The sequence below is a fragment of the Candoia aspera genome, chromosome 3 (assembly GCF_035149785.1).
Source record: "Candoia aspera isolate rCanAsp1 chromosome 3, rCanAsp1.hap2, whole genome shotgun sequence".
In the NCBI taxonomy this organism is placed as follows: Eukaryota; Metazoa; Chordata; class Lepidosauria; order Squamata; family Boidae; genus Candoia; species Candoia aspera.
The window spans coordinates 40,162,202-40,186,589 of NC_086155.1; the positions used below are offsets into that span (position 1 = coordinate 40,162,202).

Sequence of the window (24,388 nt, forward strand, 5' to 3'; positions counted from 1 at the left end):
TAGAATCCTCGACAAAATGTAAGCCCTACCCCACTGAGGACATTGCTGTGTCACTGCTATGTCCCCTTTGATCTTCAGATGCCACTGATGGTGCTGTTGTACTGCTACCAGTCCCAAAAAAGGGCTGTTCATCTTTACTACATCTGAAACAACATTGCACCCTGTTCATGGGACACACTTAACCTTATTAGACACAAAGGTTTCCCTTGACATGAAGTCCAGTCGTATCCGACTCTAGGGGGCGGTGCTCATCTCCGTTTCAAAGCCGAAGAGCCGGCGTTTGTCCGTAGACACTTCCATGGTCATGTGGCCGGCATGACTACATGGAACGCCGTTACCTGCCCTCTGAAGCGGTACCTATTAATCTACTCACATTTGCATATTTTTTTCAAACTGCTAGGTTGGCAGGAGCTGGGACTAGCAACGGGAGCTCACCCCATCACGCAGATTCGAACTGCCGACCTTCCGATCGGCAAGCTCAGCAGCTCAGCGGTTTAACCCGCAGTGCCACCGCATCCCCGAATTTCCTTACTTATGGTTCTGGCAGCACATAATCATACTAACAGTCTCAAAGATTACCATTAGAATGCGTGCATAAAAAACTATGAGCTCTTGCACCAGAGGAATATAGGCCAGGCTACTTTATATCTCTAGCCCCTTTTGTACTGGACAGGCATGCAGCAGTAGGTGGGGTTTGGACACTAGAAGCAATCATGTTGCCAGGTCTTGGAAATGAGTTCTATAATTGAGTGGTTTGCTCTTTAACTTCTGTGTATTGCTCTGCCCTGCTTCACTTCACAGACTGACTTGGAATGAGAGCAATTTAATGCCAAACAACCCTAGCCCCTTTTGCCTTATAGCTGAATTTGGTGTTCCGATAACAAACTTTACCCACCATTGACCCAGTTGAGCATGTTGCATGAAGAGGGCCAGCAAATCCTTTCCTATCTAACCTAGTCTTTTCAGGATTAGGTCTGTTAATCAAATGGAGCACTAGATGGCAGCAAAGAGATAGCAAAAGCCTTACCTCTTTACTGCCATCTGGATTTCTACAGTCTAGTTCTGGTCACCAGATTTAGGACGGTTTGGTGAAGAAGAGTTTAGGTTCCTTGTAAGTCATCCTCATGAATCTTTCACTTCAGTGTTATAGGCTATGTTATAATACAGTATTACCATAAATATGTCTAATATAAAGACTATCTTGGATTGTGGGATTATTAGAAAGGCAGCTTTCAAATTATATTTAAACAGAACATGAAGGAATTCTTTCCACTGGGTTTTTTCAGTAGCACTGCTGCTGGTCCCATTACAGTATTGAGAAATTGTGAGATAATTTGTCCTTAATCCCATCCTGAAACTTCCCCAGCTTCTCTGAATCTGAACAGCACTGTAAATCACCTGTTCCAACCCATCTGAAGCACTAAAAAGGAAATCAGTATGAGAATATCTTCAATACTTTCAGATTAAACTGTTTCTAACAGTTAAAAGATTGGAGAAAATTATGGTTTGGAAGGAATAATCTAATCTAATTTTCCCAGTTTAGGGTTCCCCTGCCCGGTGCTCTCAACTTCCATAAATACAACCCTTCTGGGATGCTGGTTGATTCCTTCCAGCTGAATATTTGAGGCCACTGTTTGGCGTAGGATGCTGAATTAGGATTTTTAGCATCATTCTAATGTTTTGGTATCTTGCTTCAATCTCACTTTTCAAGGCTTTTTTCCCCTCCACCCATTTCTATAAAGAAGTATTTTGCTAATGACAAGGCTGGCGTTACACACCTACAGCAACCAGAGGCACATCATCTGCATAAATGCACTCTTGAAATTCATATTCTTGCTTGTGTAAACATGTGTGTTATACTAGTACTTAAGATGTCTACTTCTGTTTATTACTAAAAAAACCCTATGTGAGTTGGTATCAGCAATGGGTTTTTGTTTTTGTTTTGTATTTCAGAAATTTTGAAGCTCAAGAAGTTATATTGTGATCAATCTTTTCAGTAAATTCATTATGTTTGAATTACATGTAATTCAAGTAAGGTCCCTTCCCTTAAATGTTGCCATCTAGTGGGGACTAGGAAGTGTGACTTATCCATCACAGCCCGTGCCCCATGAAACACCCATCCCCTAGGATCCAGCAGGCCTTCTCCCTTTAAGCCTTCTGGAAGGACATAAAGGGCAGGCTTTCCCCCAGGTGCTGGGATAGTAAGGTTGGAACCTGAGTTTTGTACAGATGAACGGGTGGAGATGATGAATCAGATGGCTGTTTTTTTCTTTGTTTTCTTGTTTTCACTGTTTGTGGTTTTATTATTGCTGTGAGCCACCCAGAATTGTGTTTTATATGATGGGCAGCCATATAAATCTTTTAAATAAATAAGATTAATTTTCATACATTCTACCTGGAAGAAGCATCTAAAAATGGGAGTATATTTTTCCAGCCCATTCAGTTCCATCTGCATTTACAGCCTAATTTTCCTTGGCAAGACAACTAGGAAGAGTACCTTAATTTTTTTCCCAAACTTTTGGTAAAGCAAATATACTTGGATAGATAAAAGGTAGCATGTCTTTTTCCCCATGCTTAATGACTTAATGGACAGGTAAGGAATTCCCTAAGCATGGTGGGTATATTGATAGAAATTAAACAATACAGGACCCTGCTTGTTGGGGGGGTGTTTTAATATTAAATGTCTTTATACAGTTATAATAAAATATTTCGGAGGAAATCTCATAAATAATAGCAGGAAATCTCTTGTGTTTGTATGGTGTGGGGGGTATTGCTACAGTAGGTTCAGCACTAACTAAGAAATGGTTATTGGTAGGTCAGTGTAAACAATATATGTTCATTTTAATGCAAGTCAGATAGCCTCAAACCACTTTTTCATTTCCAGAATCTTTGAGGGAATCAGACTCATCCTGTACATCTTAGGCATTTCATGACAAAACCATTTGTGAACAAATGTATTATGTGAACCATTCAACTTCACAATTCTGGTTGTTTTGATCCCATGGATGAGTCCTGAAAGTTAATAGATGCACCTTTTGGTGCAGTTGAAGGTAAGACTGTTTAGCACTATATACATTCCAAAACTGGAAAAAAAAAACGCAAGTATATGGCGACCTATTTGAAAATGTGCAGACCAAATGGCATTTCAGATACTATGCCAGAATTCTTCAAAATGAGCAAATGCAGCAAGAGAGGCAAAATAAACCATGGAAACTCCTGTGATTTGTATAATGTGATAACTGAACCAGGACCTCTGGCTTTTTCCATCACAACTACTCAGAGAAGAAATCTAAGAACAAATTTTCTTTCAGCTTTAGCTTATTAAGGCATCCTTCTTTAACTATTATGCAAAACAACCATATGAAATGCTTCTACTGGTAGCAACATAAAAGGGGCTCTGCCAAATCAGACCAAAAGGCAGTGGAGTTACCTAGTCATTTTAGCCCAAATCTTGTTCAACTGTTCCTCTGAGGAACAGACTGAAGCCCAGTAGGCTCAGATTCAAGAAAGAGCTAATGACCTCCAGTAGACAGCTTAGTTGCTCACCTCTGCACTTCTGGTGCCTGAACCCATCCCAGCTGCTTCCTTTACAGCTATTGCACCTTTTGGTGTGTGTGTGCTGTTGTGGTCTGGGAATGAGGCTAGAGGACAAGAGTTCAGTGGGCTGGCCAAGCTGGAAAAGTATAAGGAGCTCAGGTAGATCTGGTTGTTGCATAATTTAGATAACACCTCTGTTAGAGGGCTATTGTCTGGTCTTTAATGTCATCCTGTAGCCAGCTAGAAGCTCACAAACAAGACACAATGGCAATAACTTCCTTCTCTTTCTGCTCCCCTGCAGTTTGTTTGTTTGTTTATTTATTAAATTTCTCTGCCGCCCATCTCATGCACGACTTTGGGCAGCTTACAAATAATAAAAATAGTAACAATTCAATATAAATACATAAAATTACAAATACAAGTACAGAATATAAAATTCAAGATGGGAAGATCTTAACCTTAGCACCCTCACAGGGCCAACCACCCCCATGAGTAGCTGCCCCCTACAGTTGCTATTTCAGATACATTGCTTCTGAGCCAGGAAATAATATCCAAGCATCAAAACTATTCTTTGAGCCCTCTATAATCCCATCTTAATTGATGGCTATCACTATAGCTAACTGTAGAAATTTCCATAGTTTAACTATGTGTTGTGAGAGCCAGTTTGGTGCAGTGATTAAGGCATCAGACAAGAAACCAGGAGACCATGAGTTCTAGTCCTGCCTTAGGCACAAAGCCAGTTGGGCAACTGGATCCCTCAGTCCTAGGAAGGGGGGAATGGCAAACCACTTCTGAAAAACCATGCCAAAGAAAATGCAGGGACTTTTCCAAGCAGTCTCTGAAGATTGGACACAATTGAATGGATTAAAAAAAATGTGTTGTATAAAGAAATAACTCCATCAGTACTGAATTTCTCCAATGTATTGTTGCAAACAAACAAACCAATACAACCATATAAAAGTTAAAAGTTAAAACTATAAAATAGGATAATGATAACAAGGGCAGAATGATATAGCAGCATAACTTCTGAAGAAAAACTGTATCCACAATTGTCATACCATTATGTCCTCACTCACCCTCTCATTCTTGTTCTGCTAGAATTCTGAAACATAAAATCTGAATGGAGTCAATAAAAGCAACCTATAGTGATGCCATAATAACAGTAATGATAATATTACTGCGCCAGTGGCGCGGCGGCGGACCAAGCCAGCACTGTGATGGGCAGGGCGGCAGTGGACCGGGCCAGCAGCACGGCAGCAGACCAGGCAGGGCGGCAGCAGACCGGGCCGGCAGCGCAGCAGCGGACTGGGCTGGGCGGCAGTGGACCGGGCATGGCGGCAGCGGACAGGGCCAGCAACATGGCAGCGGACTGGGTTGGGCAGCAGCGGACCGGGCTGGCGGCGCGACAGAAGACTGGGCTGCACTGCAATACTGCAACACTGCAGTGGCAGACCAGGCCGGTGGCGCAGTGGCAGACTGGGCCAGCGACGCAGTGGCGGACCGGGCCAGCAGCAAACTGGGCCAATGGTGCAGTAGTGGACTCTGGGCTGCACTGGAGAAGGTTGTTGGCCTTGGGGTAGCAGACCATGTGGGTGAGGAGTGGGGAGTTAAAAAAAAAAAAAGTTACCCATCCCCCCCAACCACCCCTGAGGCAGCTGGAAGCTGTGAGGGCCCTCCAGAGTGAATGAGAGACTCTCCCCCAGGGTGAGAGATGAGAGGGGGAGTCTGGGAGTGTCTTTGTGTGAAAGGCCACTCACCCCCTGAGTGAGAGACAGGGGGTGGGTGAAGAATGAATGAGTGCCCCCTGTTGAGCAGTGAGAGAGTTCGAGGGGGGGCATAGTGAATGGAGAGGTGAGGGTTGGACTCTGACGGCACTGAGAACGGAAGCTGGTGCACCGGAGGGCCTACCATCACTCTGTGGGAGATTGACTGTAAGGATGTATGAATGGAAGGAGGGAGCCCTACTTAAGGCCAGAGACTCCCAAGGTTCAGGAGTGGGGGCTAATGGATCAAGAGTCACTGGGGGCAACATGGCGGGGCTCATTATTGAGGTGGTGACGGGTAGGGGACATTATGGCGGGAGCCGGAGGGCAGGCCATCTTCGGGGAAGACGCCCCCGGTGTTTGTTACCAGTAGCGTGTTCTGGGCCTCTGCGCTCAGACCCAGGCCCTGGTCAGCAGATCCATAGGGGCCCTGGTTTCCGGCTGCTGTTTCTTAATGCCAGGTCAGTTAATAACAAGGGCCCCCTCATATGTGACTTGATCACTGAGGAGGGGGCAGACCTGGCATGTATTACTGAGACCTGGCTGGGTGCGGAAGGGGGGGGTGCCCCTTTCGGAAATGTGCCCAGCTGGGTTTACGGTATGGCACCAGCTGAGATCACAGGGCAGGGGAGGAGAGGTGGCTGTGGTCATCCGAGAGTCTCTGGTGGCCTTCAGGGGCCGTGCTCCACAAGTTGTTGGTTGTGAGACCCTGTCCTTCAAGTTGGGTTCCCGAGAACAGTTGGGAGTGTTGCTGCTGTATCAACCTCCCTGCTGCATGGCAACCTCTCCACCTGAGCTGCTTGAGGCTGTCTCGGGGCTGGCGGTGGAATTCCCCAGGCTTATGGTTCTGGGTGACTTCAATCTGCCATCCCTGGTGCGTGCCTCAAAGGCAGCTCGGGAGTTCATGGCTACCATGGCAGCCATGGGCCTGTCCCAGATAATTTGGGACCCGACTCGAGACAGTGGTCACACCACAGACTTGGTTTTCTTGTCATAGCAATGGCAATGTGATCTGAGGGGAGAGATAGATCTGTCCCCATTGTCATGGTCAGACCATACCCTGGTGGCCCTGAGGTTCTCTTATGCCACCCCCCTCCACAGGGAGGTAGGACCCATTCGATTGGTCCGCCCCCAGCGACTGATGGACCCAGTAGTGTTTCAGAGGGAGCTGGGGGTTATACCCGGTGATCTGCTGCACAGTCCAGCTGAGGCCCTAGCTGCAGCCTGGAATAGGGAGGCGGCCAGGGCCTTGGACAGGATTGCGCCTGTGCGGCCTCTCTTGTCTCATCGAACCTGGCACTCCCCGTGGTTTACAGAGGAGCTGAGGGTGCTAAAGAGGGTTAAGAGACACCTAGAGCACTGCTGGAGGAAGACGAAGACTGAATTCGTCCGAACACAGGTAAAAGCCGCCATTAAGGCCTACCTTGTGACGATAAAAGTGGCAAAACGTCAATATTTCTCCGCTCTTATTGCATCTGCAGAATGCCGCCTGATGGCCCTGTTTAAGATCACTCGATCCCTTTTGGGGAAGGTGGGTTTAGCGACCCACCTACAGGGCTGTGCAGAGGAATTTGCTGAGCATCTGCAGGACAAAATCAGTCAGATCCGCTCCAAGTTGGACTCCAGGCATGAGGCGTGGTCTGGAGAGATACCAGGGGAACAGGCTTATCCAGTTATCTGGGAGCAGTTTGATCCTGTTGGACCTGAGGAAGTGGACAGGATCCTACGGACAGTAAATGCCACCACATGCCATTTAGACCTGTGTCCCTCCTGGCTAGTAAAAGCAGGCTGGGAGGTCACATGTGGTTGGGTCCATGCGATGGTTAATACATTCTTGGGAGAGAGGGTGTTCCTGGCTACCTTTAAAGAGGCGTTGGTGCACCCCCTCCTCAAGAAGCCATCGCTGGACCCTGCTGTTCTGGACAATTTTTGTCCAGTCTCCCACCTTCCCTTTTTGGGAAAGGTGGTTGAGAAAGTGGTGGCTTTGCAGCTCCAGAGGGTCCTGGAGGAAATGGATTATCTAGACCCCTTTCAGTCAGGTTTCAGGCCCAGTTATGGGATGGAAACGGCATTGGTCGCACTTATGGATGATCTCTGGTGGGAGCGGGATGGAGGCAGTGCATCCATCCTCGCTCTCCTTGATCTCTCAGCGGCTTTCAATACCATCGACCATGGTATCCTTTTGGGTTGGCTCAGGAAGTTGGGGGTGGGCAGCATAGTCTTACGCTGGTTCAACTCCTTCCTCCAGGGCCATTCCCAGTCAGTGTTGATAGGGGAGGAGAGATTGGCCCCGTGGCCCCTTCTTTGTGGGGTGCCACAGGGATCAGTACTCTCCCCTCTCCTTTTTAACATCTACATGAAACCGCTGGGTGAGATCATCCATCACCATGAGATGAGGTATCATCAGTATGCTGATGATACTCAGTTGTATATCTCCATCCCGGGTGAAATAAGTGATGCCATGACCACCCTTTCTGAGTGTCTGGGGGCTGTGGGGGCCTGGATGGGGAACAACAGGCTTCAACTGAACCCTGGTAAGACTGAGCGGCTGTGGGTTAATAGTTCTTCTGTATCCAGGACATTAACATCTTTTGTTCCAGATGGGGTTGCACTGCCCCAGACAGACCCAGTGCGTAACTTGGGGGTCCTCCTGGACTCATGGCTCCTGCTCGAAGAGCAGGTGGCAGCCGTGGCCAGGAGAGCCTTTGTGCAGTTACATGCTATGCACCAGTTACGCCCCTTCCTGGACCAGGAGGCCCTTTGAACAGTCACTCATGCCCTTGTTATCTCTCAGATAGACTATTGCAATGCACTCTACATGGGGCTACCCTTGAAAAGTATCCGGAAGCTTCAGCTGGTCCAGAATGCAGCTGCGCGAGCTGTTTTTGGTGCCCCCAGAAGGGTACATGTAACACCACTGCTGCGCAAGCTGCATTGGGTACCAGTTTGCTTCCGGGTCCAATTCAAGGTGTTGGTTATTACCTTTAAAGCCCTACATGGCATGGGGCCAGGTTACCTGAGGGACCGCCTCTTCCCCATTACATCAACCCATCCCACCCAATTGTGCAGAGAGGGCATGCTACGGACCCCGTCTGTAAAAGAATTTCATCTGGTGGGGTCCAGAAAGTGAGCCTTCTCCTCAGTAGCTCCCGCCCTGTGGAACATGCTGCCCCTGGAGGTGAGATGGGCCCCATCGCTCCTGGCCTTTCGGCAGAGTCTGAAGACCTGGTTCTGCCACCTCACTTGGGGTGGAGAGGGGAATAGTTACATGGGGTGGTTGTTATAGACCACTCCTCCCACACTTGGACTGTTTTAGATCTTTCATCGCTTGGATTTTTATTCTTTATTTTTATTTCTATTTATAGTATTTTTATTGTATTTTATTATTCTGATGGTTTTAATCATTTGTTGTAAACTGCCCAGAGGCGTCCGATGAGAGGAGATGGGCGGGGATAAATTAGATAAATAAATAAATAAATAAATATTCATTATAATACAGTAAATGTATTTTAATGGTACTTTAGGCAATCTGGAAAGGAGTTCTCTAAGATATGTCCTTGTCAAACATCAACCCAAGTTAAAGGAGCTTTTTTGAACACATAATTACTGATAAAACATATCTAATGGTTTTTGAAAATCCCAACTACTGAACACAAATAAAATTGATGGCAGTGATTAAAGAAGACATGCTGTAAAATTGAGGTGGAGTTCAGGGTCAGGAAGTTTAAATTAAACACACACACATACTTAGCCATGTCATTTCTAAAGCATAGCAACAGAAAAAGGGACACTAAAAAAATAATGTTTTCAGTGTCACCAATGTATCTGGTTCTGGGCAAATCATGTCTTTGAATCACAAAATTAGTGATGTGCACTCCCCATTCACAAAATCTGGACCTCTGTAGTATATCACGAGTTTCAACCAAAGTGGTTAACTTGATGAGTTTTCTTTAAATAGGTGATGTCCTCATTAGATCAGCATTACAGCTATATTCCCAAAAAATGGGTCATTCACGGTAGATAAACTGACACATTTTATTGCATTTAATCAAGTTGATGAAAATGCCCATCAAATTTCATTTGCAATTTCTGATTATGTCAAAATATAATAAACCAAGGAAGATAAGCAATGAAATGTTACTGTTTTGCTAAGTTACAAATTGTTTTGAGGAAGTTCTTAAAACTAAGTAAATTTATTCCAGAGTTTGATTCCTTGGTTCCTTCAGGGTGCTTCAAAATATGTTCTTCAAGGACTCCTTCAGGGAGTCAGACAAAAAGAAAAATGATCAGCAGAGGCTCTAACATAACCTAAATAATCCGAATTGTAATTACCATTTTCAGAAGAGTGGCTATAGTTGAGATGGTACAATATGTGTTTTGCTTGCAAAAATCCCAGATTCAAATCCAGATACCTACAGCTCTAGGTAGGTTGAGGTCTGAGTCAGTATAAGAAGCTTCCCATGTTCCTAGCTTTAGCTCCTAGTTCTGTGTATTAGTGTGCCAGTAAAGTAACTGAGGAAATAGTTAGACCAGTTTTTCTCAACCTTGGTGTGGTAGATTCCGGTGCCTCCGCTAGTTCTCAGGAAGGAGGGAGCACATTCCAAGGAGATAAGAGGACTCACAGTTGGGAGAGCATTGATGGGAGAACAAAGAGGTTCAGGATAGCCCCGCCCTAGACTCTCCCAGGTTAGTTCCCCTTAGGTCAGTTAGAGTAGCTTTAGTCTGGCAAGATTCTGATGTCAAGGCCTAGCCGAAGAAAAACGATGAGTCAGCACATTCAAAACTCCAGTTCTTTATTTGCTCTTACCGTACAGACAGATATTATTCTCCTTCCTGAGAACTAGTGGAGGCACTGAAATCCACCACATCACCACCCCCCTTCAGGGACACATTCCATAACACTTGGCAAGTTTAAGATGGGTGAACTTCAACTTCAGAGCTAGCTGAGGAATTCTGGGAGTTGAGGTCCACCTGTCTTAAATTCTCCAAGGTTGAGAAACACTGAGTTAGACAAAGCTATAGGGCTGTGAATTTAGCCCTATTTGGAACAAAATTCCACTTCCTTTGAGATGACATAAGTGTTTCTTGCACCACAATAGGTAAATAAGAGTAATAAGGCTGAATTATCATCAAGCAATCTATAATAAGAGGTGCTTAATTGTTGTCTTTAATTCAAAAACAGAACACCCATCTGTCCAGATGGTGGGTATGGGCCAAAATATAAGCTGCAACTCTGTCAAGGTTTTGTGCAAGGTAATAGTTCTTTAGACTTGCTGCTGTAGAGGGTTTCTTTGGACATAACATTGTAAACACAAACCTGCAATTGAATGCCAGTGCCATGGTTTCATGTTGAATGCTGGGAAAATACAGCTTGCTTTCAAAAGACAAGCTGGGAGGTGAGTGGGGGGAGAGATTCATTTTGAATCCCTGCAGTGATGAAGCAGCAACCATTCATTTCTAAAACGATTGCTTGGAAAGGTCCTCTGTTTCCCTTCAGAAAGGGCTACCAATCACTTGCACAGAGGTGTGAAATCTTTTTTCCGAATAACTATTAGATCTGCATAGATGCTGATTATTGATAAAGTATCCACCTGACAGCAGCTCTTCACCTCTGAGGGCTCAAATTTAAGTATCTCCAGATAAATGAAGCCTCTTGTCATATGTGCAGGATTTAGAGAGCCATCACGATTTTTGTCCACATATTCAATCACCAGTTTACGAGTAGCTCAGATGTTCCATGCTGATAATAAAGCTGTGGTGCAGCTGTGGCAAATAAGGGGAGGTTAGATTTCCACCCTATCTTGCCTATGTTGTAAACAACAGAGTTTTTTTTTTGTTTTTTTAAGAAAAGTGTTGGTCCATTGATGTGTACTAACCACTTCCCATCGTCTCTTCACTCCTAACAGGGACCATGCAACCTGAATTAAATTGTGTTTTGTACTGCAGCTGCAGATGTTACTGGTTGTGTCAAAGAAAGCAGAAGCAGAGCTAACCTAAACACACAGAAGTAGTTGCTTTGAGTGCACAATTTGGGAATGCAAGCCTGTCTCCTTTGTGACTTCGTATCTGTTTAGTGCAGGGGCTAGAAATCAAGGGAGAGAGAAATTTACAACTCTAAATTATAGATTTAGGCAATATTTAGATCAGTGTTTCTCAACCTTGGCAACTTTAAGATGTGTGGACTTCAATTGCCAGAATTCCCCAGCCGGCATGGGGTTGGGGAATTCTGGGAGTTGAAGTCCACACATCTTAAGGTTGCCAAGGTTGAGAAACAATGATTTAGATCATCTGATATGTTTCTGTTCATTCTATTATCCAGGAGTGAAACCTTATTTGCTATTTTATAGCAGAAGCAGTCTGGACATCTCTTGCAGACCTTTACCATGGAATAAGATTTTCCCAATCTGTTGCTTTTCTGGTGTGCTGGATTACAACTTCCATAACCTTCCAATCATTCTTCAGGCTGTGGATTAGGGAAGGCTGCAATTGAGCTTTGTTCTGTAGCTTTACCTGCCAATCTCTCTCTCTTTCTCTCTCTGCCTTCGACCCTGGTTTACCGTTTTTTTCAGTCCTCTTCCTTTTCTTTAAATTCAACTGCATGTCTTGCAGTAACCCTATGCAACAGAATTGGGGCTACTTATTAGGCAAGGCTTTTGCATCTCAAGAGCACTTATTTTGTCTTTTTCTTGCTCATCTTTTCCATATTGCACTTTCAGATGCTGAACAAGATTGCTATTTTTCTGTGCCAATGGTCTCATGGATGCCTTTTCTGTCTGCTTAGGGGTCTATGGAAGATGAGCACAATATCAGCAAAGCAACATCCATCATTGAAAGTCAACATCACCACCTGCTGCATTGCCTGGAAAAAACAACTGTAAGTAGGAACAGGAATTGCCTTTGAGTCCGTTTTCACTCAAGTCCATGCAGTTTTTAAAAAAACAGAAAAAGGGGGGATGTGTTAAATTCAGCCTGGCAATATTGAGTTATGCCTTGTTAAGACTAATTTCTATTGGAGATCCATACTCTCCTCCCTCCCTCCCTGTTGTTATTACATATAATTTATTGCAAATATGCCAAACTGTTATTATAGACACTAATTAACTACAAATAGGGGGGGGGGGGGAAGAAGCAGAAAAAGGAAACATATGTATAGGTTCTGAAATAGAATTATGAAATCAGAGCATTACTGGCTAGTCAAAAATCATACTATTTAGAACAAGAGTGGACAATGGATGGTCCTCTACGTGTTGTATTACAGGTCCCCTCATTTTTCACCCTTGACTATGCTGGGTAGGGCTGGTAGGACTTGGAAGTACTGTAAGTAACATCTGGAAGACCATCTCAGTGGATTCCTGATTAGCATGTGTATAAAAGCAGTCTGCCATATACATATACAAACACACTTCTCTCTTGCTTACCTGGCCTCTGATCATTTGGCCAGATGTGTCAGTATGGGTGCATATAGAAGTGCATGTCCCTGTTGAGGGTCCCCAGCTGCTATATGTAACCACTTGCTAATGAGTACTGTTGCATTAGTATCCATATCTTTATTGTCTTAATAAGTATCTTATTTTATTTATTGTCTTAAACCTTCTTCAAATTATAGCATTTTCAGTCTTATTCTGCCTGTGCTGCTTTTTATACAAAGCAATAGACCACCCTAAATGTATGAATTATATACAAAGAAAGTCCTACTGATGGTCACTTGTGGGTACAGAATGCACAACCTTGGAGAGTTTGTCATCATTCTTGCAGCTGTAGGAACAAAGAGAAGACCTTCATACCCAGAGGCACAGAACAGGAGAATTCCAGAGACCAGTGTATTACATAAGCATGTTCTACCATATGCAATAAATGTTGAAAATATGTCTTGAATTCTATCTCCATGGTGAGATCTAACAGAAAAATTAAGAAGGTATGTATTCACCTACCTTAGGTGAATATGTACAGTATGTACAGCTAGCAAGTACAGTTATCTAGCTGTATCCTTCTTCCTAGACAATTTGAAAGTAATAAAAGGAGGAAAGTGGGTGTCCCTAAAATAGATAGATAGATAGATAGATAGACAGACAGACAGACAGACAGACAGGCAGACAGGCACATTTAATTTAATGCACTATGTAATTATTTTATAACTTAGGAAAGTTGCATCATCAGTAAGGGAAATTCAGGAGTTTTTTCTTCAGATTATAATTTGTGTCATATACAAAAGTCTTTTGCATTTTCAAACCTACAGATTTATATTAAATAGTATGTAATAAAAGCTGCATCCTGATCCTGACTGAACCATAACAAGGGAGTCCACTCAGGCACGGATAAGAAATGTAATCATTTTCCTTTGGATTCACAGATATAGTCATGATTTGTTCTGTCCCAAAAATATCCAAAACAAAACCTACAAATTATTATGCAAGGTTATTAGCATCTCTCAGTCCCATACTTCATCTCCAATATTAATGATGATGATGATGGGTTTCCTTGCAGGATTTTAAAAAATATTTGAGAAAATAGATTGTTCATTGCATGAATCACTTATAAATTTCTTTCCTGAAAGTATTATAATAGCTTATTAAATTGGTGTTTTACTAATTTATATGAAATACATATAAATAATATAAAGAAATAGTGAACCACTAGTTGTAAAAACAGAAGTGGCACACACCAAATGATGATACCTGGGTTCAAAGTTTTCCTTAACCATGAATCTTACTAGGTGGTCTTAGTTAAATCATACTGCTACTGTGAACATTAAATTGCATATCTTCATACATGCTATCCAGAATGCTATGGCTGAAAAATGGATTTACATTAAATATATAGAAATAAAAAACTAATTATGTAATCCCATCCCGGGTAACAAATATGCAGAATAAATAGGGGAAGAGTAACAAGAAGTTGCTCTCCCCAACTAAGTTTTCCAAATTCTATGTTTGAATGGAGTTGTGGGGCACAATATCATTCCTGCTCCTTACGTTATCTATTATATGTTCTTTAGAAACAAACTATATTGTCAGAATGATGCAAAACTACTCAGTGGATAACAATAGATGCAGATAATTAGTTGTTGAATTATTTTCAACATAAATGGGAAGTAGGGAATAGGGAAATACATTTCTAAAACTTTTAAAACTGTTTAAAGAAATAATTGATGATCAAAGTATATAGAATCGAATAGGAATGATGATAAATTATTCACTATGCAGCTTAAATCTCTACTGTATCTACCTGAAGTCCTAATGGAAATATATGTAATGCTACATCAGGAATTGGGGAATGGGGTTGGAATCATGTGTGGCTCACTGCAATCTCAATCAGTAATAAATTGCTGTTAAGTTATTGGAAAGGGTGTGCTGCTGTTGACCTAACCATCTATCACTTTGAACAGAGAGGTTGTCATTCAAGGACTGACATATAGCATGTTCAGTGTGTTTTTCAGTGCATTCATCAGAGTAGTTCATTCAGCATTTGTGCTGAAAATGCATGCCTTTCCATCATACTTAACTGATTAATAAAGCATCACGCTAACACATTGTCTCATTGTAGACTATGAATTCTAGAGCCACCAAAGAGTCATTTTGCAGTGTCCCACAAGTGCCAGTGGAATGAAGAATGACCCATACATAAACATTGCCAGCAGGTTTCAAGGGGCAATTCACCTTTCCTTAAATCAGAAATAATGTTCCTGGTATTGTCTATTCTGTTGAACTTCGGTGTTAAAACATCTGAATTTGTGTGATGAATCATCTCTAAATTCAGCTAATTAAGTAAAACAAAAGTCTTCATACATGCTATCCAGAATGGATTTGCTATAAATTTAAAAAATAAGCAAACAAATAATATTCTATTGAAAAGTTGGACCTTTTTCTATATGAATATGCAGCCTGTATTCTTTCAGGTGCTTCCAGGCTAAGGACTTCTCTACAGTGGAAGAGCAATACAAATCAGAATCACAATTCCCATTGTTCCCATCCAATATCACACCAGACTTTTTATCTTGTCTAATCGGTCTTTTCCCAGCTCTTCTGACTTTGAGCCCCTCTTCCACACACACTCCCACTGGTAGTCTAGAGCAGTGTTTTTCAACCTTGGCAACTTTAAGATCTGTGGACTTCAGCTCCCAGAATTCCCCAGCATGCTTAGCATGTTTAGAGGAGTCTATTCCAAATTAATCTTTTCCAGAGTTTTCTGCTCCCAACCATTGGCAGCAGATCTGGAAAGGGGAGTCCATTCCATCAGCAGCTTATAATCTGCAGGCCTTTGGCCATTACTGACAATTCCTCAAGAGTTTAAATGCTTTTCTCTATTAGTTAATTGTAGCATCATTAGAATAGCCAGTGAATGCCAGTTTTCTCCTTGTCCTCATGATACTGGCTTTGCTCATCCCCAGGCCAATATTTACTTAGCCTTATCTCAGTCTTTCCAGAACTGCCAAACGTACAGAGTGAATAGCGTTAGAACAATGCATCCTAATAGTGAAGCTTTTTCTCTTATCAAAGCCAGGGCTAGGTTCAGCTAAGGCACACTAATGAATAGGGCAGTGTGAACTATTCAAAGGGGGCACTTTATAAAGCACCCCCTTTTGAAACATGAAAGCAACCTTGTCCTCCAGCAGGCTCAGTGCAGTTGTTCCAAAGGCTTGCTCCATTTGCCTGCACTGTGTGTACATGCACGCAGCCATTTCCCTTTGCAGAAGTGTTTGCTGTGCATGTACACTCACACAGCAGCTGGGGAGGCAGGATGTTTTGTTCAGGCCAGTGCTCTGCTATGTACCCCATTCAAAGCCCTAATTCATTACTCTCCAAAAAGAGGATTTTTGGATACCACTTTATTTAGAAAGACTATTTGGGATTTTTTTTTCTTGGTAACACTGGAGCAGCCTCTAAAGAAGGAAAATAGCTTGCCTTATTCAGGGGTAGGACACTAAACAGCTTTGCAGTTGGAAATATGCATCATGTAATAGAGGAAGAAGTAGAATCCCTAATGTATTATCTATCTTTCCACAGGGATGAATCTCCCCATGTACCCCAGTTGCACAGTTTTCTGTCTACAGCTGCTAAAGAATTGTAGTAATGTTCTGCTTTTCTGCTCTGTGAGAGGATGCCCAGCTATTTAAGAGCAGCTGGGGCTCTCCACTCACTAGTTATATTCAGGGAATTACTGGTACCTGTAACTTTCAGTTAAATGTCCGATACTGCATGTAGACCTGATGATCACAAGGGTGCAAGGTGGCAAGAATGGGCATTTTAAGGCAGGATACAGGACAGTTAAGGGCAGCTTTCCTTTGCCTTGGTTGCAGCTCTGTGTGTGTTTGAATTGCTATTACTGACATTTACCACAATTAGAGCCATTTATTACTGCTGCTGAGGTTGCTGCCCAAGGAAGATGGCTTGGGACCACCCTGGAGCATGCTGAGTTCTTGGAGAAGAAGCCAGAGGAAAGCCAAAGGCTTTTAGAGCATCCAAAGAGTAGAAGAAACCAGAAAGAGGATTGGGGTTGAGGAAGGATCACCTGGATAAAAGGTTGAACATGTTCAAAGCAACTAAGGAGATCCAGAGAGAGAATCGGAGCAGATAGGCAGTGATCATGGTGGGGGTGATCCAGAAAGAGGACTGACACAACAAAGAAAGATCCAGTTTGTGAAGGAAGCCATTAACCAAGCAAGTAAAAAAATAACAATAAAGTTCCTACGTATCCAATTTTCCTTACCCATTTCTTTCCCATGCTAGCAGAATAACCTGTACCAGTGTGCAGGCCAAAATAATTTGTAATTAATACTCTGATAAGGAAGAAAGGTTATATCATAAATAGTTGTTTGTGTTCACTGCCTGGGAATATAACACCACAGTATCTTGAAGAAAAATTTCCACACAATTCCCCTCATCCCAACATCCTCCTTGCCCAATTTTTTTGCTGTTAAAAGCCTCTTACTATAATGGGAAAGCATGGGTTGATTATAAATAAATCATGGCATTACTTGCACTGAAAATTTCATTGAATAAGGCAGGGCAAGTGCACAATACAAACCTGGCCTGGAAGCACCCTCAATTTTTATCAATCAGCTATAACCCAGCTCTATGGTTCATGTTGCTTAAGTATTTCCATTTTACAGAACCTCAGTTAATGGCTTATAATTTGCTTTTTCCTGGCTACTTGGGAGTCTTCTGTTACCAGTGAGATTATTTTCTTTTTTGAAGCAACAGTTCAATCTAAAATAAGCTTAAGGAAAGGCCTCATTGCCCATTCAAACGTGTGTGATGCAAGATGGAATGCTGGGATTGGATTTTGGAATGCTGGAATGGACAATCAATGGTGTTTTTATCTTTTGTCGACATGTTGTCCTGTAGGGATTGTCCTATCTTGTGGATGATCCCCTGTTATCTGTACGAACTTCCACCTTCAAGGTATTTCTTTCTTAATTCAATCTGTTTACCGCAGTCTCTGTGCCATGTCTCAAGTGTTGCTTCCTTCCTTCCTTGTGGTGATCCTGTTCTTAGCAGATGGTGCATGTTGGAGCTTTTTTACTATCTGGTGGCTTTGAGTACTATTAAGACTATTGGATGAGGAACAGTAACTGCTTTATCTATTTTTAAATACTTTCTAGCTCAAAATATGCTAAATGTGAATGTTAATTATTTGATGTGGATTGGCAGTTTTGAATATGCTAAGACTTTTTTTTCCCCTTTAACTCCTATCAGAAGTAAAGATCCCATTCATTTCCTACCAATTTGCTGTACAGCTATATTATGCATTCCTGTTCTGCCTATAATTACTTGTTTAGGTTACAAATCATTACAATTCTAGTCCAGGATTTCTACTTTCATGTTCTGGATTGATATAAAATATAGTCAAAAACAACTAAGAGTTGTGGTACCCTGTTGTAAAATTTATGGTAAGTCAGTAGAGCTCAGTGTTTGAGGCCATTTCATCTTAGGATGAACTCACAGACAAGAAGCACTTATAGCATGTAAAAAGCATCTGCAACAATTTGTTTGATCGTTGTGAGCCACCCAGAGTCATTGACAGTTGGGTGGCATACACTGTTTATCATCAACATCATCAACATCATCATCATCATCAGTGCTGGCTAAAGCTTTTCACATGTTGCATCCCAGCAAAGAATACAAAATTTTCTGCCAAAATTGAAGTTTCACACTATTCAATTAAACTGACTTCATTAGCCATTATACAGTAAATGATTCCTCCATTGCAAAATACTGTCCTTCTAAATATCTTATTTCCACTCATTTGCTGTGTTAATCACAACAATGCCTTGCAGCAACTCAAGTGGGAAGTAACTGTGCATTAAAAAAAAGGCACAGCCACAAATTACTTATGACTGATTTATGCTTCTTTACATACTTCTTGTGTAACAGGCAAAATAGAGAGGTGCACCCCAGTTAGGAAATGCATGAATCTATAGCTTATCCATCCCTCCATGCAGAAGATAGTTTGCTTGTTACATCAGAGAGGCAAAAAAAGGAAAAAAAAGAATCACTAATCTTTCATGCTCCCTTTATCGTCATCCTTTGCTTGAATATCCAAAAATGCCTTTATGAAAAGCAGCTTGCATAGATGTGAATTGCACAATATCTTTGACAGGGTAATTCCCACTGTAATCAGAGGGATTTGCTTCAGAACAGAAGGATAAGTTTGTATTGTATTATAACTTAGTTAGGATATGTCTACATTAGCATTATGTGTTATACTTCGTTAATTTCAGTTTGTCACTAGTTTGTAATTCAAACAGCAGGCTTTTTTGGTAGAAGGCATTATTGGTAAAATAAAATCAAGCAATGAATTCTTGGTCAAAAGGCCTTCATGGACATAATCAAGTCTGTTCTTCTCAGATGTATTGATTATTAATGTGTGGTTTTTTAATTATGAATTGCACCATATAGTCAAAATTCATAAGCCATCTTATCAATTCTGTGTACTAGTTTGTTTAGCCTAAGATTAAATCTGATTATTTCACAAAATTCTTCATCCTGTTTTGAAGGAGTGCATAAAGGAAGCCATGCAAATGTAGTACTTACGTCAATATTCCTCTGAGAACATTCTAATATGGCCTATGCAAAGATTATAATATGGCCCCACTTAAAAAAGGAGAAATATGAAATAAAGGTAAAGAAAAATGACAAGAATATTTTTTAAAAATGAGGAAGTGGTAATTGATCCACTGTTGATCTTCAAACATTTCCCACATACTCTTCTTCTTTCTCAGATCAAAAACACAGATTAATAATCAGCTATTTTTATAATAATATACAATGAGTATTTTAAATGATCCCAATCTACCTACCTATTAAAAGAAAGCCTAAATAACAAACTTTTTTATACTCAAATAATAACAATTGTCTATAGGATAGTCATATCATAAAAATATTCTGTATATGTGGAGCACCATTTGCTATGGAAAGATAACTCATGAGTTGCTGCAGTCATCAAAAGATTTTCAGTTAGGCCTACAGAGGACATATAAGGGTACAAAATTAAGATGACCCAGTGAAGCTTAAGTTCAAATATTCTTTCAGAAGATTATTTGATTTTATCTACGAATCAAAGTTAGTGCTTAAGTAAAAATCAAAAACTCAAATCAAAACATCACATTGAACTGGATGCTTCAGTTGATAAAAACTGTCAAACTGAATTAAATCATCTTAGTTTACTGAACTGATATGACCCCTGAATCAGGTCAACTCAGTAATCCTAATTGAATCAACTACATCAATTATATTGGAGCTCATCTTCATACCTATAAAAGTTCAGAAAGTACTCTCAGCATTGGCATCCATATGTTTGGATCTCAAGTTTTCTAAAAAAAAAAACAAAACCCACTAAAATCTAGAAACAAGTATGCGACATCATGTTAGAGTACTTAGATTTATTTCCTTCTTGAACCACACCAATCAGATATGCAATTACTTCCACATTCAACTGTTGGGATATTTCCTCCTGATACTCAACAGCAAAGAAAATGTTCAGGCTGTGGAACTGGATATAACTGGAATATATTAGCCGAAGCAAATTATTTTTCAGCATGACAGCCAGATGCATTTAAAGAAAGAAAATGCTGTCATTATTTCCAGGGAGAATACCTAAAGTATTTGTCTGAAAGGCTAGCTGTTGAGTTGTAGTAGGTTTTTGCTTTTTCAAACAAAGAGAGAGATCATACTAGGAAATTACTGATATTTGTTGATGCTCTCTCTGACAGAACCATGAGTTCATTGATGAGCAGATGTTTGAACAAAACTGCCTGGAGAGCTCGATGCAGAATTACCCATCAACTCGAAGCCCTTCCCTTTCAAGTCACCAGGGCTTGACTACCTCCTGCTGTTCTCGACGTAGTAAGAAGACAACGCACCTCCCCAATTCCAGTGTGCCAGCAACCCGACTACGGAGCATGCAGGAGCTCAGCACCATACATATTCAGTGCAGTGAGCAGCCCTCGTTCACAACAAGGTACAGTGGGGAAGAGGGTGGGGTGACTGATGTAAAAGGACTAGCATATAGGTGTCCAGCCCAAACAAGGACAAGTGGTTCTGGGTGCTACAGAGTTTGCAATCAAGATGATTTACCAGGAGAGTCAAGATTAGAGCTAAACTGATATTTTGAAAATGTTTGGAAAACTATAAAATTTAAATCTGTATTTTTTAATTCCACATTTCCGACTTTGGGTATGAAACCTCTTAGCTGGATGGGGAACCCTGAAATGTATTTTATTACACTGTCATGGCTAGTAATGCTAGGATTAAGACAAAAGTAACATCTTCTTAAACAACCACCTTGAGATGTTTGGAATTGCAACTCACAGTATATCCAGATCATATCCTTTTTTTCTTAAGTAGGAATTCTCAGAAATGCATCCTAATACTTCTGGATGTATCAGATTGGGGAAAGCTGCCCTATGCAATGAAAAGCATTATTAAGTATACTTTTAAATAACAAACATATGAGACTCCAATGTCAGGACCTATCCTTCTTCAGAGAGCATTCATATGTTGTATGGGTTTTTATGAATGCCCATTAGATGGCAAGTTACTAGCAGAATTTATGCTAAGCATATCAAGAAACCAAAAATTGCTATAAAATTTGCACATTTTTTTAATGTGTGAATTAGCTCAGAGTGAAGGCAGACAAAAGCACACCCTTCAAAAACCAAATCTGGAATTTGCTTTTAATATAAAATCATATGAGATCTAATGCAGACTTTAAGAAAATTGTTGCATATTGCTGGAAGACCAAAAAAAACCCGCATAACCCCAAGGTGCTATTTTAGGGGATGCAGCTACTTAATTTTTCTACTTAATTTTGCCTGAAATACAAACAAAAGAACGTCTCTGGCTAGGCTATGGTTCAGTTGAAAGCAGTGTGATTTGACAATAGTTTATATGGTTCTAAAACATTTTTTCTTCCCTACCTTAAAAAAGTTTTCAGTGGCAAAAGAAAAATATACCAGTGTTTCAAATCAGTTGAGTTTTTCCTCTCTCAGTTGATTTTTTAATCTGCTTCGAGTTAAAAGCAAATATAACTTCGCCCCTTGCATTTTGGCTGGTGGATCTGAAACTTCAGCTTCTGTTCTCTTTTTAAATGTATTCTGCTTCTAAGTCCTACTGTCTCTTCCTTCTTGGGTAAAGATCCTTAGTAGGCTAGCATTAGTACTGGAAAGAGAAATAGGAACTGTCTCACTCACTCACACAGAAGCACTGTTAGAAGCAAGAACAAAGCAGCTACTTTTCGCAAATCAAGTTTGTATGTGTGTAGAAATTTGCCTATCCTTTTGTCCATCAAAACTGACTTGCAAATTTCAAGATTTTTTTTTCCAGTCCTGACCTGGTGATGGTAGTGATCAAACTGGGGCTTTAATGCAAAACATATGCTCTGCCAGTTAGTTCCAGGCCTTTACTTCATTCTCACAATTACCCACATAAATTCAGTGTGAATTACAGTTCTCTGCTAGTTGGAATTTACACTCTATGTTCTGGCTAGTGAGAATCCTGCTTAAAATCCTGTCTCTCCATGGAAACTCAGATAAAATCAAGTCAGGCATATTGCTTTATGGGTTCTTTTATTTCTCATATGCTTGTACAGATAATAGCTCTTTGTAGACTGCAAGGGGATAATGTCAGACTTTCTCTTTTAAGCAAATTATAGTAAGCTTTCAGAAGTATACACTGACATAGATAACTAATAATAAAAGTTGAAGGAGGCTTGGAACCACAGTGAGTAGGTGTTGTTTTGCTTTGATCTTTGGATGGCTTGTTCTTTGTTTTATGGCCACATTTTCTAATTAGGAATAGGTGAGTTAGCACCAGGTGATGCTTGGACATGAAGGCATACCTGGGTATAAAAGGAAGGAGGAAAATAAGTTTTAAAGAAATATTTAGTGCGCACTGAGGCACTGAAAAATTAAAGGGAAAGTTCCTAGATTGGGACCTGGATAGCAAAGGATGGAACTGAAGCCATTAGTGGACAGCTAGGACCACTGAATGGAGCAGAGCTTAACACAGCGGAGAAGCTGCACACAGAAAAAGAATATTATCTTAAATAGCTTTAATGAGCACATTAGAGAAATACAGGTTATTGGTCTTACACACTCAGCCCTCCCAAGCATAAAGAATCACATGTTTAGACAAAGTAGGTTTAAAAGTAAAAAGTCTTACTGATTTTATTCTTGGTTCAGTTACATCCATCTTCAGTGGAAAAATGAAGATTCTTTGTTTCTTCTGTTCCCTAAACTTAATGAACTCTTAGCCCTCATAGCTGCTAAGAGCTGCATGGAGGAAATGGGAAAAATCCTTCTTCAAGGCCCAAGCATGTGGCGATAAGGGAGGGAGGGAGCAGCATGCATGCTGCCTCCTCAGTCAGTGGAAGAAAGAAGAAGTAGGAGGGACAACAAACAGCTTCCTCTAGAAACACAGAGAGTTGCATCATGGGATCAATTCATCTATATGCTAATGAGGCATGCCAATTTGCCAGGACCTCCAACAGGAACATCTGTGTGGCTGGTTTGATACATCTACCATTATTTAAAAGTTTGAGCCAGAAACATAAGAATGGTCCTGCTGGATTGGCCAAGCCCATCTGAACCCAGCATTTTATTTCTCACAATGTCCCACCAGATGCCTCTGGGGTACCCACAAGCAGGAGGTGAAGTTGTAACCTTCTCCCACCATTGTTCTTCTGCAAGTGGTATTTGGAAACATACTACCCCCAACCCAGAAGTAATTCTGAATCTTCTAGACTGAAAGCCTTTAGGAGACTGTATCTGAGTATAGAACCCTTGCATTTCCTTTTACTCTCTGAATCCCCACACATCAATAAATCACAAGAGAAGAGACCAAATCCTTCCATGGAGCTTTTTCAGATCAGGATTACAAAGGCAGCAAGGGAGCCTCCAGAGTCATGGGAAGATGGCAACTGAAAAGCATACATGTGCCCTCTTCCACTTTGCAACAGCAAAGTTCAAAAGATGACTATGAAAGTATTCTGAGCCTGAGATAGAAAAACAGAAGCCTGCTTCATAAGGGAGGAAGACTCTCAGGAAAATAGAAGACAAACTTGGGTAGAGTATAAGTTTTACTGTCAACCTTTTCACCAGATGTTTTTTTTTTTGGTCAGAAACCCCATATTTCAAACATATCCAAAGTTCACAGCAGCTCTGTTCTTACCTTCTGCTCCTTTAAAACTAAAAGAAAATATCCTTTTATCTTATAGTCGCTCCAGCCTAAATATGAAATCCGATGATGGTCTGAGACCGAACTGCAAAGCTGCCCAAATAACCACAGCAATCATCAGCATCCCAACACCACCGGCACTGACACCAGAAGGTGAAAACAGGCCTTCCTCCTCCAGCCCCAGCCATTCAACGAACACAACCATGGCTAGCAGCAACATTGTCAAGGTTTCAGCTTTGTAAGACTGGCTTGATCAAACACAATGGCAGTAGATTGGAAGGCCAACCTTCATCCCTTCCCCCCAACTTCCATGTTCCTTCTTTGCTGCAAATTGTGCCTAGATGAATGGCTGGATGGACAGTGGACCAACCTGACCAACATCTAAGAACTAAGGATGAGAGCCGAATGAGGCAG

At 41.3% G+C, this 24,388-nt stretch overlaps 1 protein-coding gene across 1 annotated transcript in view; it reads left to right on the forward strand.

Moving 5' to 3' along the window:
- KCND3 (potassium voltage-gated channel subfamily D member 3) overlaps nucleotides 1-24,388 on the forward strand; it is a 321,371-nt gene extending 296,983 nt beyond the window's left edge. The window contains exons 5-8 of the mRNA XM_063297454.1: nucleotides 12,082-12,174; nucleotides 17,645-17,701; nucleotides 20,512-20,759; nucleotides 24,015-24,388. Of these exons, the coding sequence (XP_063153524.1) occupies nucleotides 12,082-12,174; nucleotides 17,645-17,701; nucleotides 20,512-20,759; nucleotides 24,015-24,216 (600 nt within the window). The 3' untranslated portion in view covers nucleotides 24,217-24,388. The remainder of the gene's footprint in view (nucleotides 1-12,081; nucleotides 12,175-17,644; nucleotides 17,702-20,511; nucleotides 20,760-24,014) is intronic.